General features: G+C 48.7%; 1 protein-coding gene across 2 annotated transcripts in view; it reads right to left on the reverse strand.

Annotated features, from left to right (window-relative positions):
* Positions 1–5,861: 5,861 nt before the first annotated feature.
* Positions 5,862–16,313, reverse strand: part of NCK2 (NCK adaptor protein 2) — a 138,529-nt gene continuing 128,077 nt past the window's right edge. For both annotated transcript variants that reach the window (XM_036873597.1, XM_036873596.1), the window contains one exon: positions 5,862–7,311. In XM_036873597.1, coding sequence (XP_036729492.1) covers positions 7,117–7,311 — 195 coding nt within the window. In that variant the 3' untranslated portion in view covers positions 5,862–7,116. The remainder of the gene's footprint in view (positions 7,312–16,313) is intronic.

The following is a 16,313-nucleotide window of genomic DNA, read 5'->3' on the forward strand; positions in this document are numbered from 1 at the left end:
GAGACAGAGCTGGGCTGACCAAAAGCCAGAAAGATGATGGAACTTCACCTAGACTATTAAAAGAAAACACGTGGATGCACTAACCGTTCCCAGCCAAGCAAGCATCTTTTTCAAGGGCGTCCTCAAGGCACGTTCAGGGATGAAAGGACTGAATCCACTGCTCCTTTCTCTCAGGTTGATTCACGCAGAGCTATTCGACAAATACTGAGTCCCTACTACGTGCTAAACACTGCTGGCAACACAATATCCCCGCCCTCGTGGAACTTAACTCCAGCCCTGCAAGGTGTGTGTGTACAGACAGTAAATAATAACCAGAGTCAATCAGGGAATTATCCAGGATGTCAGAGATAAGTAGGTACTATGGAGGGGAAAATAAGAGCAGGATAAGGGAGATCAGCATGGCCAGGGCGGCTTCACTGAGAAGCTTCTCAAGGAATCTTTCTACATGACCTAGATTACGAATCCAGTATTCTGCACCATCCACCATGCTGTTACTGACTTCGTTACATTTTAAAATTTGACAAACGGGTTTCTAACAGGCATTTTTGATGAAAACATTGACTAACGATAAAATTATTTTCTAATACCACCAGAAACCAAGCAAAGTCAGCAGCAGAAATCTCTCTCCTAAATATTTTTCTACAACCAGTGCAACCGATGGGACACTGATTTTTATTCACCCAATTTTGGTCCATGCCATTTAAAATACATAAGGATTTTAAAAAATGTACTTTTCGGTCAGATCATTCATATCCACTGTAGAAAATCTGGGAAATATTAGAAAGTGTGAAGAAAATAAAATGTCACCAATTCCTTACAATGATTTCTAGATAGTTTTATAACCAAGGCCACCATTCCCACCTAAAAAAAAAACCCAAAATACAAAACAACAACCCTAAAGATCTACCACAGGGAGTCAAAGGCTGAACCACAGTAGAGATGGGCTTTCTCCAAGGAACGAGCCAAAGCACTTCAGCAAAGATGTTGCCCTTAAACCTCCAACACCGAATGTGACAGGTGATGAATTAACACCTATTTGGACATCTGCATTCTGGTTGGGCAAATATGTTAATTGGTTTCATTAATTCAAGGTCATGCCTTATGATTATTCTCTACTATTCATGGCATTGGAAGGGAGCTCCTGGTCTTCGTAGAAAGGAATTCTGCGTCTGAATTCCATCTGTGACTAGACCCATGTTCTAGGTTGAAATCGTTTGAACCAGGGCTCTGTGGTCCCACCAGCAGATGTGGTCTGGAAACTCGGATTACCAATGGCTTCATTTAGATAATAACTCAGCATATTAATCTATTTTTCCCTTTTCATTAAGATCATTTAACAGGCTGTACAAAGGTTCCAAGCATTTTATGTTATTATGCAAAGCAGCTCACCTTATCTACACGTATGATAACGTCTAACAGTTATAATATCACCCTTAAATGGCTGAGCAGAGAGTAGGTCTGCACCCATGCTTCCAAGGCCATGAAGGCACAGGGGTTTCAGGACTTGGCGGAGGTCATGCTGCTGGAGTGACCCAGGTCAGGCCCCCCATAGTACTTACCAATTTCAGGCTTAGACCCAAGGTGGACGCCAAAGTTGCAGTTCAACAACCAGGAAGGGAGGACCACTGCTTCCTTGGCCTTGGGGTTTCCCCAGGCCGTGACCTATTCTTCCACGGGCTCACCCATCAGCGGGAGCTCGAGTACACAGTTCTGGTCCTTTGGTTCCTGACTTTGGCTGCAGAACCTGGTCCCTGAGCCAGCTTAGGAGCTGGCCAAATGCCCGTCCCCTGGGGAGGAGGCCATGCATTTTAAGACACTGTCACCGTGGGTTTTTTGGGTTTTTTAAAACATCTTTATTGGAGTATAATTGCTTTGTAATGGTGTGTTAGTTTCTGCTTTATAACAAAGTGAATCAGCTATACATGTACATTTATCCCCATATCCCCTCCCTCTTGCGTCTCCCTCCCACCCTCCCTATCCCACCCTTCTAGGTGGTCACAAAGCACCGAGCTGATCTCCCTGTGCTATGCGCTGCTTCCCACTAGCTCTCTATTTCGCATTTGGTAGTGTATATGTGTCCATGCCGTGGGTTTTTATACCAGCCGTCAGGCTCATCCATCTTCAGTAGTGACTTCCAGTCAAGCAACAGGACCTCCCCCCCCGCCCCCAGGATGGAACATCACGCGTCTTCCCAGTTAGCTTGTGAGGCTGGGAGCTGTGCTAGGAGAAATCCAAGTGGAGGTGCAGGCAAATAAGGAGTGGTTTGGTTTTTTGTGTTTTAAAAAATCCCATTCTAGTCACTGACAAACAGATGTTTCTCTCCAGACAAGGCACAGAAAGGGCAGGCAGTGAGGCTGCAGGAGGTGTGCACACAGAGTGGGAGACAGAATAGTACCTGCCATGCCGGCCCCACTACCCACAGGAGGTCCCGGGAGCCCCTGCCCTCCAGTGGGTATCAGCGCAGTTGAGGAGCTCGTGGAGGAGCGTTTTCTCGCGGATGGAGCTGTTACCCTCCAGGTCTGAATCGCTGTATCCGGCAGTGGGGTACCACCTGCTGAGAAGAGGGTGCTCCGGGCTGCACGTTTGCATCCAGCCCCCCAACAGAATCTGGTGGTGGAGGGATCCCACTTCTCCAGTTTCTTCCTTTAGGGTAGTTTGCTGTACATGGAAAAGATTGTTATCAAACCTGTCGTCAGATGATATCCTACTTAAGAACTTATGAGACCATCATCATTTCCCTAATATGGCAGTGTCTTGATTGAAGAATTATACTTTTAATTTTCCTGGTCACCTTCCTCGGAACAAGCATATATTTTTAGTATGTCCAACTTTTGCCATTGCCTCTAAGTTAAAAAATATTTGTATTGCAATAGTTTTTTGTAATATTTGTAATGCAACAGAAAACTGCATTTTCTACCATGAAAGAGGTAGAGCCTTAAAAAACCAAAACTTTCTTTTCCAATCCATGCAAGTCGCCAGCATCATCCACATAGCGAGAGCAGCCAGAGAACCATAAACACATTTGTCGACCCTCGGAACCTACCAGTAACGTGTGCATATTAACTAGGTACGCGGTACCTCCAGGGAAGTGCTCGGAAGAGGCAACCCGCGGCCCGTGAGGGGTCAGGAGGTGGGGCCTTCGGGCGGCGATGAGGTCGTGAGGGTGGGGCGCTCCTGAAGGGGGCTAGCGCCCTCATCAGAGCAGCCGGAGGGCCGCTGGCTCTCTCTCCGCCATTGGAGGGTCCAAGTTGGAGGTCTGCAAACTGGGAGGCCCTCGCCAGAGCCCCGCCACGCTGACACCGCCACCTCAGACCTCCAGCCTCCAGAACCGTGAGGAGTCAATCTGCTGTTTCTACGCCACTCGGTTACGGTATTTTGTCACAGCGATGGCAGCTGAGACAGGGCAAAGGTCTTCAGGACCTTTGGTTGTTGGCTTGCTCAGCTTTTGCCTGACGCTCAATGGCTACGGTGCTGCCAGCTGGGGCTGAGAAAGGTGAGGGCTTCTTCCCAGTAACATGGAGAAAACCAAGGGGTCTCCCCCTCAAGAGAGGCGACTTCCAGGGATGCGGGTTTGTCAGCTACCCGAGTGAGGATGCGGTCAAGCGTGGCGTTGGGGCTGCAGCTCCAGGAGGAGGAGTTGGCTGGAGCAGCACCTCTTCAAACGCTGGACGAGGCTGAGCTCTAAGAGAGGCGGCGGGTTGGCTCTAAGACCGCAGGGTGAGGACCACGCTCCCTGAGGGCCTCCTGGGGCCAGAGCTCTGGGAGGGGCCCCTGAGGAAGCCCATGGGGAGCGAGGGCAGCGTCACGCGGGTCACGCGACACACGGAGGCCTGGCTGGTGTCCCCTGTGGTCGTGGCCACATCATACGATCCTGTCCAGGGCGCCACCCCAGCCGATCCCGCACGACCCTCAACATGGAGGTGGAAGCAGCCCTACTGACTTGTGCGCAAACACTCAGAAAGGCTGGATAATTTGCTTGAAGTCACGGGGCCAAGAAGGATGACCCAGCACTCCCACCAGAGCGGCCACGTCTGGACAGGGGAGGCTGTTTCTGGGGACAGCAGAGGGCACCCGGGCCAGGTGTTAGAGCGGAAATGATGTTAATTACATGAATCATACGCTCACAGATGAATAATGCTGGATTCTAGTGAGCAAATGGCCAAAACTAGACCTGTGTTTATTGAAAAGTAGCATTTTAAAAGAATACTTTCAAGCTTTTTTATCCTCTCAGTTCTGAACTTTGGTCTTGAGAAATTATTCTGGCATTCTGGCGCTGGGTGGTAGAAATGGTGAGAAAAAGTAGATTATAAACCAGTAAGTACATAGAAACCAAAGACAAAACTGTAAGGCACCAAAAGTGCTTTGTTTGGAAATGTCAGACTTTCAGGAGATACAAAGATTCTAATTTACAATTTAAGACTTTAATTGGTGAGGCACTTTGGAAGAGAAGATGGAGTTTTAGCTCCTAGAAACAGGATTTAATGGCATTTGGCAAAAGCCACTTGTGAAGAGCCTGGTAGTTCCAGACTGTAATGCACAGGCTGTGAATGGAAAATGAAGGCACATTTGATGCAAACAAATGAGCAGAGACGACCTTATTGTCCTCTGCTGTCTGTGCAAAGAGGCAAGGGAACAGCAAAACCAGATTTGTCCAGGCAATCTCTGGCCAGGCAGGAAGGTGATGGCACAAGTGCCACCTGGACAGAGCGTCGGTGGTCCACACTCCAAACCACATCGGTACCCTGCCTGGCACCCCCTCCCCCGCACCCACTCTATCGACAGGCTCATACTGGGACGACCAGTTCACCCTTCGCTGGCCCACCTGTTGCTAGGACGTCCCGGAGTGCAGAACCTCAGAGATACGAATCCTGATCGAGCCCACGCAGCTGGAGACTCCTACACGGTCGTTTGAGATTAAAAATAATTGTCAATGACAACTATAAGCCTTAAAGAAGTTCCTGAAGCCAAAACGTGTGTCTGCAGTGTGTCCTTTAATTGTTTCTTCCTGAACTGCTGTGTAAATCAGCGTTTCTGCTGTCCAGGCACTCACCGTGTACAGGGATTCCCGCAGGATGTCAACGTGGTACACACAGCAGGCAGATCAGAGTCGGGAGGAAGTGGGATTTCCATGACAACGTCCAGAACCCACCTGTTTTGGCTAAGGTGATGGTCTGCCTCACTAACCTGGAGCTCTATTCTTATGTAACTAGGTGCCCCCAACCTCAGGTCCCAGACACCAGACGTCTAATTTCAAAGGCAACAACTAAAGATACAACGAACTCACAGAGAACAGGAATGGTAGATTCAGTGCAAACTCTCACCACATACCTTACTTCTCCTGGAAGCCTCCCCGGCCACTGTTGGGAGGGCATGGCCCCGAAGCCAGAGTCCTGGGCTTGTCACATGCCCCACGAGGCACCAGCCATGCCCCGTGCGATCACCTGTGCCTCACCTTCTCCATCTGTGTGATGGGGACGATCCCAGGACCGCCTCGAGGAGCTGGGACGAGGATGCCATGTCCGGCCCAGAGGGAGCGCTGAGCACACGTCAGCTGCGATCAGCCATGGGGGCACCAAGGCCGTGCCCTGTGGCTCTGTATTCCCGGTGCCCAGTGCCCTTGGGGGCTCGACAAAGGCTTTCCCAAGCGCACGGAAGGCAGGCGGGACAGGGGAGAGGAAAGCTGGAGGGGGGAGAGGAAAGCTGGAGGAGGGAGGGCTAGCTGACAACAGTTTGGTGAAATATTTTTGACAGATGATTTCCAAAGAGTAAAGGTAAGATCAAGCTTGAGATTCTGGTTTCTCTTGGAGTCGCTCTAATTAAAATTTATTATTTCAAGATACAAAAATGCGGCGGTAGAAAAAGAAAACACACAAGTAATAAATTTGTTAGAACACCTCTCTAGAAATGCTCTCCTTCGGGCACTGAGCATTTCAGGAAAGGCTGCAGGGGCTCCTGCCCCATCGCTGAGTCCGAGCTTTGCCACAGATGAACACACACAGAGTCGTGCCATAATACTTTTTTATTACAATATCCAAAAAACTGAGTATGCAAGTTTAGGAGGTCTCAAGACCCCTTCCTCAGCTGTAGGAATGTGCCATCTCAAGAGTGTATATTTAAACTATAAAGGAGTTCAAATGTAAAGAAAAAAGAAAATGCAATTTCTTCATAAACATTCTGTGTCTCCTACTACCAATCACATATCCTTTTGTAAACCCTGAAAAATTTCCCTGTAAAGCAAATTTTTTATATATATATATATAGATATAGATCTATATCTATATCTATATATATATATAGTGTGTGTGTGTGTGTGTGTGTGTGTGTGTGTGTGTGTGTGTGTGAAGTGTTGGTCGCTCCCCTTTCCCAAAGATCAGCTGTTTTCCTTAATCATCTGTATTAGTGTCAACAAATGGCTATAGATACATATTACTTTGAGAATTAAATATATCATTGTGAAATTGAAACGAGCCGAAGGGCAACAGGAAAAAGCACTATGCAGATGGCACATCTTGGGGGAACATTTCCGAAACCTCTGTCTTTCCGAGTCTCCGGACTGACTTTCCAGGACTTCTTTTCTTTATTGCAAGTGCAGCCCCAAAGGCACTGGACAGCTTCTCCCCTCCCGTCTCACCCGGTGGTTCCAGTATTGCTACGCGTGCCCGGGGTCACCCCCGGAGAGTCTGGGAGCTGTGTGAACGCAAATGACACAGATCCAGGGATGCCGGGACCAGGACAGGTGGTCCCTGGGCAGGTGCCACCCAGGGCCCGGCCCCGCTGTCACGTGCGCTGTGGCTCATGGAAGTAAGGGCAGCTCTGGTGCATCCAAACCGCGCCCGACGTCTTTAAAGGGGGGGGTTTGCTGGCACGAGCGATTTGAACAGACTAAGGCTGGCTCCCACGGAGAAGGAATAAAGTGAGCCGACTCGCCCCCTTCCACCTCCCCGTCACTAAAACCGTCCAGGAGGGCCTGGGACGGCAAAGGAGGGCGGATGGCAAACGACCCGACCCGGACAGAAAGGGAAACCAGCTGGAGAGAGCAAGGACGGGACGGCCGCCAGGAGCGGGCGTGCAGGAGAGGCCGGGCCGGGGCGCCTTTCCGGGGCGCGTCCCCTGGGCTCACTGCAGCGCCCGGACGAGGTAGAGCTTCTCCCCGCGCTCGCTGGTGAAGATGGGGGCCTTGTGGTAGTGTGCCACCAGCTCATCCATGGTGTGGAAGCGCCGCTGCCCGATGCAGTAGACGTCGTCCACCAGCTGCACCTTGAAATGCTTGTTCTTCCCTGATGCTTTGAGAGACACGGAGAAGTCACTGGGCTGCAGGGGAGAGAGAACACCAGTTACCACCCGGCCCTGGGCCACGAGCCGCGAGCAGGGACGGGGGCGGGGCACCGGGCTCTGCATCCACGCCCCAGTGGGGGGGGGGGGCGGTCCCTGATCTTCGCGATGACCCGGAGGCCGGCTGAGATGCCCACGTTCTGCAGTGAAGAAAACGGACACTTTGCTTAGTAGGGTTTCGGTGCTAAATGTATGTCGTTATTTGAAAACTGGAGACTCGTTATGGAATGGACGGCACCAGTGTTAACCGGTGTTAAATGTTCATCTCCCCGAGCTATTTCTTGAATTTGTAAAAAGTGATTCCTATACAGGCAGCAGCTAGAAGTTTCACTTTCTCTGACTTCTACCACTATTAGAAGTTCACCCAACAGCATGGTGCTGGCACAAAAACAGACACATAGGTCTATGGAACAGAACAGAGAGCCCCAAATAAACCCACACACCTATGGTCAATTAATCCACAACAAAGGAAGCAAGAATATACAATGGAGAAAAGATAGTCTCTTCATTAAGTGGTGCTGGGAAAGTTGGACAGCCACTTGTAAAGAATGAAATTAGGACATTCTCTAACATCATATTCAAAAATAAACTCAAAATGGATTAAAGACCTAAATGTAAGACTGGAATCCATAAAACTCCTAGAGGAAAACATAGGCAGAACACTCTGACATAAATTGTAGCAATATTTTTTTGGATCTGTCTCCTAAAGCAAAGGAAATAAAAGCAAAAATAAACAAATGGGACCTCATTAAACTAAAAGCTTTTGCACAGCAAAGGAAAAGAAAACCATCGACAAAATGAAAAGACAACCTACTGTGAGAAAATATTTGCAAATGATGTGACCAATAAGGGGTTATTTATATATATCCAACATATATAAACAGTTCATACAACTCAATATCAAAAAACAAACGACCCAATTAAAAAAATGGGCAGACGAACAGAATAGACATTTTCCAGAGAGGAAATGAAGGTGCCAACAGGCACATGAGAAGATGCTCAACATTGTTAATCATCAGGGAAATGCAAATCAGAACCACAAGGAGATATGACCTCACACCTGTCAGAATGACTGTCATCAAGAAGAACACAAATAACAAATGTTGGGAGAGAGTGTGGAGAAAAGGAAACGCTCTTACACTGTTGGTGGGAATGTAAATTGGTGCAGCCACTGTGGAGAACAGTACCGAGGTTTCTCAAAACACTAAAAATAGAACTGCCATATGACCCAGCAATTCCACTGCTGGGTATATATCCAAAAAAAACAAAAAACCCAAAATGCTAATTCAAAAAGATACATGCAGCCCAACGTTTCTTAGCAGCATTATTTACAATTGCCAAGGTGCAGAAGCAACCCAAGTGTCCGTCAACAGATGAATGTATAAAAAAGATGTGGTACACATATACAATGGAATACTACTCATTCATAAAAAAGAATGAAATTTTGTCATTTGCAGCAACATGGATGGACTTGGAGGGCATTAATCTAGGTGAAGAAGTCAGGCAGAGAAAGACAAATACTGTATGATATCACTTACATGTGGAATCTAAGAAATACAACAAACTAGCGAACATAAAAAAGAAGCTGACTCACAGATATAGGGAACAAACTAGTGGTTACCAGTGGGGAGAGGGAAGCGGGGAGGGGCAATATAGCGGTAGGGGATTAAGAGGTATAAACTTTAGGTATAAAATAAGCTACGAGGATATATTGTACAACAAGGGGAATATAGCCAGTATTTTATAATAACTGTAAATGGAGTATAACCTTTAAAAATGGTGAATGACTACATTGCACACCTGTAACTTACAGAATATCGTACATCAACTATATTTCAATTTAAAAAATTTAAATTTTTCTAATTCTAAGCTATTTAAAAATGAATATTTTAAGAGCAGTGGAAAATTCTGGTTGCATTTTAACATGGTTCATAGTATCCCAGAGGCGGCTATACTATGGTTCACATACAGATTTTATTGAGAAATGTTTAAATTTGTGATTATGTCAGTGCCCTACGTATATGTGAACGTATTATATTTTAGAAAGATATTATTACTTTTATTAAAATTAGTCTTTCATCTCATTTATTGAAAAATATGTAGGGTAAGACATAGAATGAGGAATATTCTTTGGGGAAAAAAAGTATTGCTGAATTGGATAAACAATTGGACTCACATGAGACAGGCCACGCCCTGGATGCGTGCACATGAGAGCACAGCATGTACGCTCTACATGGGTTTCTGCTCTCTTGGAAGTGGCCATGCAGTGGGGAAAACAGATAAAGAAGGAGCTGGTATATAGGTGCAAACTGTGCTGAGTTCTGCAGAGAGAAAGGAGAGAGTACTGAGGTGGCGCAGGGCATTTAAACTCGGGGCGGGAGGTCAGGAAAGGCCTCCACAGAAACCGGACCTGGGCCCGAGAGGCGCGCTGGTGGGTGAGCGCTGGGGAGCGGAGGGGGGACGTCGGTGAAGAAAGGGAGAGGGTCCTGCCTCTCCGGAGGCACTAAGTGGCCGGCGCGGCTGAAGGAGAGGAGGACGGACACTGGCCTCCCTCAGTGGCCTCAGAATAAAACCCAACCACCCACCACGGCCCACCAGGGCTGTGTCACCTGTCCCCGCTTCCCCAGATCCGACCAATGAAACAGAAGGATGCCCTTCCCAACCCCAGTCCCATTTTCACTCCTGTTCATGTGGTTTCTGAGCCAGCCTTTGTCCCCCTCCTTGGTCGACCATTCCCGTAGGTCTCAGCTCACAAGCTGACCACCCTGGAGAAGCCTCCCCATGCAAACCGGATAAGCTCTGCCCCCCCTTGGCTACTGCCCAGCAGAAAGCGTCCTGACGCATCAGGCCGGGTAGGGCGGCATCTAATCCACAGCTGTGTTCCGCAGGGAGCCCTACGGATGGTGGGAGCCGGATAATCCAGGTCTAAACTGAATTCCTAGACCAGGCTGCCTCCTTTCTCCAAACCCAGGAACTTACTGCTGGTGACCACCCACCAGCCCGGCCCCTGCTTCGCGTCCCTCCCAACAGGGCAAAACCAGCAAGCACCCCGCCCCCGTCCTCTGGCTTTTACGCCGACTTTGCAAACATTTGATTTAAGGTGTACAAATCTTGCAAAACAAGAGATCACTCCATATAAACGAATGACAACTCAGGGAAATGGGGGTCTGAGAAAATCCAACCCTGGGGCGGGCTGCCACCTGTCACAGCTGTCGGCAGAAACGCATCTCAGAGACAGATGGATTTATAGTTTGTATTTGTGTGTCCCTTTGCCCCAAACCGACCAAATAAAAACAAATCTTTAAGGGAAAAACCTCACCTTATCCCCATACTAAACCCAGGGCTTGACGACTTGGAGGAAACCCAGGAAGAGACAGGAAGTTTTATCTCTGATTAGGCCTTGGGCTATGTATTATTTTCAGAATCATGGCCATTAGAGGATTAGGGGCCCAGAGCAGGTGGGAAAGGAGACACAGAACTTGAAATTTATTTCCCCAACTTGATCTCTTAGAAATGAATCACCATGGGGTGAAGATCTTCTGAGCCAGCCCAGGAGGGCGACTGGGGATGGGGCGAAGGGGCCTTGGATGGCCCCTCAAAAAGAATGAATCATCACGAACGCTGATGTCACAGATGACCCTGTCAACCAGCTACACAGCACAGAAGGACATTCTAAGTAATCATCTATGCAATTCTCAAATCACTACTATTTTCATGAAACTGAACACGATGGATGCGAGCTGGCCTCAGTGTTTTCAGTATTCCCACCCAAGTTGGATGTTGTATATGGTTTTGAAAATAGAACAAACTAAAACAGGTACCGCCTGACAGGTGCTCTGCACCGGATGGCCCGGAGCATCGGCCCCGGGGCCACTGACACACGGTGATCAGTCCTGGTGGGTGAAGGAGAAGCTCCGTGGGCAGTCACCACGCCCCTGGGTCCAGCAGCACATACACACTAGGGACCGCTCAGCTCTCTCCTGGGGCTTCAGGTTTTTGTGAAGTCATATTTAGTTTCAAGCATCTGTTAATTTTTATAAGCATATACATTCTGTGCTGTAAGTCTGTGCCTTCAGATAAAGATAGAAGGCGACTTCAGTTTTATAGTTTAGCACAAGCCAGGCACTGAGCTAGTTTTAGAGATACTTTAATCAATTCATAGACAAAGTGGCATCGTACGGAGGGAGTAGGTGAGTCAGTCAGAGTCGGTATGTGATAGGCTCAATTTTAATTAAGCCCCGTGATCAACAGACGACTCTGAATTTGCTTTTAATTTAAGCTCCTTAATTTAACATCATGGTGTGTCATGTGTATATGCGCATTACAGCAGTAAAACCAATGCAGCAGAGAAAGTAATTTTTAATCTCTGAGTAGAAACCTTGAAGTTAAGGACGTAGAATGAACTAAATTTATGTCAAGCAGGGCTGCTGAACCTTTGGGGAAATCTCAATTCAGCATGAGTACATTTTCCAATCTATGTACTAAAATGCACTGTTACGTGTTACCACTGAATTCTAAACGAAGCCTGAAGATGAACTGGACCAGTGGTTCTCAAACTGAGCTCCCAAGACCGCACCATAAGCATCTCCTGGGAATCTGTCAGGTGAAAAATCGAATTCTCAGGAACCCCTGAATCCGCAGCTCTGGGGCGGAGCCCAGCCATCTGTGTTTCATGAACCCTCCTGGGGATCCTGTTGCAGTCTGAGAAATGCTGAGCCAAACCACCAGAAGTGTTTTCAAATGCTCAGAGCCACGAGGACACGACAGGAATGCGATTTACGGGCTAAGTAGCCTCTCGAAGGAGGCGGCTCTGCGGCCAAGCTCACCCCGAGGCAGCGGATGCCCTTCGGACTCTGTCCTGAGAAGTCAGGCCCTGCTCTAGACAGTCCCAGTGGGGAAGCCCCCCAGAAGGGACAGCAGGGACTCTCTTCCCTTCACCCCGAGCCGGTCCCCTGGATCTGACGGAGACGCAGCTGCTCCAGACCCAGAACGAACCTGCCCCACACGATCCCTGAGAACTCGGCCCCCTCGGCCTTGTACACGAGGGCTGTGATCCTTCCAGGCTCAGCTCCCAAACAGCCTCCGGGGAGTCGAGGGGAGTCGAGCGAGGAAGGACGGAGCCACACTCGCCTGCACTGGCGGGGGGTGCCGGCGGGAGGGCTCAGCGATGCTCCAACGCTAAGCTTGTCACAGAACCTTGACAGGTGTCTGCTGGCCTGTCTGCATTGAGCAAGAGGACCGAGACCCACCAGCCCAGCATCTGCGGCGCGAATGATCTGGAGACGCAGGTCCACACGAGGGAGTGCTGTGCGCTTCCCATGCTGGGTACAGGGTGAGTCCCTCATCCAGAGCCAACAAGCCACGGTCATTTCCGAGGTAGGGAGAGAGCTGGACCGGGAACCCCTCCCGGTGGTGGGGGCTCGAGCCAGAACTGCTGCGGGCCTGGATACAGGGTCTCTGCGTCATCGAGAAGCTGAAGACACGCTTTCTCCAGGACCCGGCTATTTCACCCCGGGACGTGCTCGGGTTCAGAGAAGCGTGTGTACAGGCGCAGCAGGGGACAGGGTCATGAATGTCTGAGCAGGACCACTCATGCTGGCCCCAGGTGCCGACATGCCTCACGTCCACTGCAGGAGTCGATAAACACAGGAGGGGACACTTCATCACACAACAAAATGAATGCGTCAGCACGGACTGAACGATCTCACAAAGTGTGGACAAAAGAAGAAAGTAAGAACAGAACAGCCACAGTGCGATACCAATGGTACAACCCAGAAGCAGACAGAACCAAAACACACAAACATAGGTCTAAAACGGTAAAGAAAACGACCAGCTCAGAATGAAAGGGAGCAGTGATCTCTAGCAGGAGGTGTGGTGCAATCAGGAAACACACACAGGTATGGGAGTATCTTCCAGAGGGCCAGCAACGTCCTATCTCTTGACCTTGACCTGGGCCCTATTTTTCGACCTTCCTGACCTGGGTTCAACAAGTACTTTTTCAATGAAGTCTTTTGGGTATTATGTGTCACAATGAAAGATGTTCTAAAGGTGCTGAACTTGAAGCTGGAAGACCAGGCTCGGCCACTAGTGAGTCACGGGGCAGGGGCACATCTCTCTTCAAACACAGCTCCACTCTCCTGTCCACCCCCCACCCCGACGTCCCCTCTTTGGGGACACCAATTACATGTATGTTAAACCTCTCACTTGGTCCTGTAAATCTTAGTTCTGTTTACGACAACAGAATACCGTAAACTGGGTGGTTTAAAAATGACAGAAGTGTATTCCTCACGGTTCGGGAGGCTGGAAGTCCAAGGTGAAGTAGCCAGGAGATTCAGTGTCTGGTGAAGACGTGCTTCCTGGTTCACAGCCAGCCATCCTCTCACTGTGTCCTCATGTGGCAGAGGGGCCAGGGAGCTCCCTGGGGTCTCTTTTATAAGGGCACTAATCCCATTCATGAGGGCTCCCTCCCAATCCCATCATATTGGGGATCAGGCTTCAGCCTATGAATTTAACAAGGTGGGAAGTTGGGGGGGAAGGACAACATGCAAACATTCGATCTGTAGCAAAATCTCTACGCTCTTTTCTGTATTTTCTGTCCTTTTATTTTTTTGCATGTGTATCCTAACATCTCTCTTCCTCTGAGCTATCTTCCTATTTACTAATCCTTTCTTCAGCTGCATTTAATCTGCTGTAAACCTACCAAGTCCTTAATTTCATTTACTGTATTTTTTAGTCCTAGGATTCTCACTTGATTCTCCCTTATTACTTCTAATTCTCTGCTCAGATTGATCTTGCTGAGTTTCTTGAACCTATTCATCCATATACCTGAAAGACTGCATTTCAAAACTCAAAATCTGGACTTCCTTGGTGGCGCAGTGGTTAAGAATCCGCCTGCCAATGCAGGGGACATGGGTTCGAGCCCTGGTCCGGGAAGATCCCACATGCCACAGAGCAACTGAACCCATGTGCCTCAACTATTGAGTCTCCATGCTGCAACTACTGAAGCCTGCGCATCTAGAGCCTGTGCTCTGCAACAAGAGAAGCCACTGCAATGAGAAGCCCACACACTGCAACGAAGAGTAGCCCCCGCTCAACACAACTAGAGAAAGCCTGTGCGCAGCAACGAAGACCCAATGCAGCCAAAAATAGAAATAAATAAATAATTTATAAATAAATAAAAACTCGAAATCTGTGGGTCTGTTCTAATGTCTCTTTTTTTCCCCCCTTTGATTTTGGTCATCCAGTTTTGTCTCCTGGTAATTTTTCTTTGAATGCTGCATATTGTGTACAAAAAAAAATCAAAGAGACACCCTGAGGTTCTCAATGGTATTACTGCCCTCCGAGAGGGTTTGCTTTGCTTCTGCACCCGGGGTGGGCAGGGCACCTTAGTTCAATGAGGGATGTAAGTAACTGATTACAGTGTGGTGTTATTCCCAGTTTGCCTTTGATCCCAGTGTATAGACTTTTGGGGGCCCTGCCCCCTCAGTGCACCTGACCTCCCATTTCTGCCCCCCAGCACCACAGACTACTGAAGGTCTACTTCTCTGCTGCTTTGTGTTTGTCTCAATGTTTCGTCCAGCTTTTCTAGCTGTTTTCAGCAGAAGCACCGGTCTGCAAGAAACCAGTCCACCATGAGCAGATGGTCACGTGACACGGGCAGGCGGTGACCCATCCAGGCCCCAGTTCTCCACCACAATCGTGCTGCTGAGAAGCAGGAGAGCTGAGTCACTGGCTCCGTTACCAGGCTGCCTGCTCTCCTATTTTGGCTCCTTTACTTACTGGCTTTGAGACCTTGGGCAAGTTTCCCAACAGTTCTTCAGTTTTTGTAACCACGGAACAGAGATAACTCCTGAAACTGGGAAGAGACTGGGGCAGTTGAATAAACTATAGTAATGTCAGAAGCACAGCGTCTTTGGGGAGGTATTAAGCAAAACTGTCACCTAGTGCCCCTTCTTTAAGTTCCTTCTATGAAGCTTTATAAAGCCATCAGCATCTCGTCGATTTTTTAAAACGTTTTTCAGTTAAAGTCTCCAGAGAACATAATTTCCACACCACTTACAAGAGGCCTACATCCTATCACAGAAGCACTACACCGCACTGCACCTTGATCAGTCATCAGTGCTTGTTTACATGGCTCTCCTACGAGGCTCTAAGCTTTCTGAGGGAGAGGCTCCTTCTTTCTTATTTTTATATATTTGGGAGAAAAAACTGGGCCTGATACATAATAAGCACTCAACAGATGGTCGCCGAGCTAACTGGCCCAGGAGTGACTGAGGCTGTACAGACCCCTACGTCTGCCACCTGGTACCTCTGAGGTCTCCTCCTGGGTTTCAGCAGAAGGAAAGGAACATCGCTGACACGAAAGCCACCTGTCTGTTCTCTCTTTAAACACAAAGGGCAAAGCACGATCTCCTGAACTTTAATTTTCAGTTCCTTTTGTCTCCTATCTTATTATGGTCCTGTTTTCTACCTGGGCTACTCGTACTATTTGTCTACCGCTGTGTAACAAATCTCCCCCAAACCCAGTGGCTTAAATAACAATTTATAATTGGGAATTTGGGAGTACCTTAAACCTTGACTGACCTGGAGCCACCAAGCTCCATCAGGCTGTCGTGAAGACATGGGCTGAGGCTGCGGTCATCTGAAGGCCCAGCTGGGGAAGCAGGTCCACATACAAGGTGGTCCGCTCACATGAGCCGCTCAGAGGCCTCCGTCCCTGGTCTTGCAGCCTCCACAGTGCTGCCTCAGCACCTCCACAACGTGACGGCCGGCTCCCCACAAATCAAGCGATCCCAGACGCAGCAAAGCCACGTGCATTTACAATCCAGTCCCTGGAGTCGCCCACCACCTCTCCTACCACATTCTGTTCATCAGATGTGAGTTATCAAGTGACACCCTGCTGATGGGGAGGCCGTCACCTCCACCCTTTGAAGGGAGGGGTATCAGATGATTTGTGGACATCTTTTTAAGCCACCACGGGA

This window comes from Balaenoptera musculus, chromosome 13, assembly GCF_009873245.2.
Source record: "Balaenoptera musculus isolate JJ_BM4_2016_0621 chromosome 13, mBalMus1.pri.v3, whole genome shotgun sequence".
Taxonomy (NCBI): Eukaryota; Metazoa; Chordata; class Mammalia; order Artiodactyla; family Balaenopteridae; genus Balaenoptera; species Balaenoptera musculus.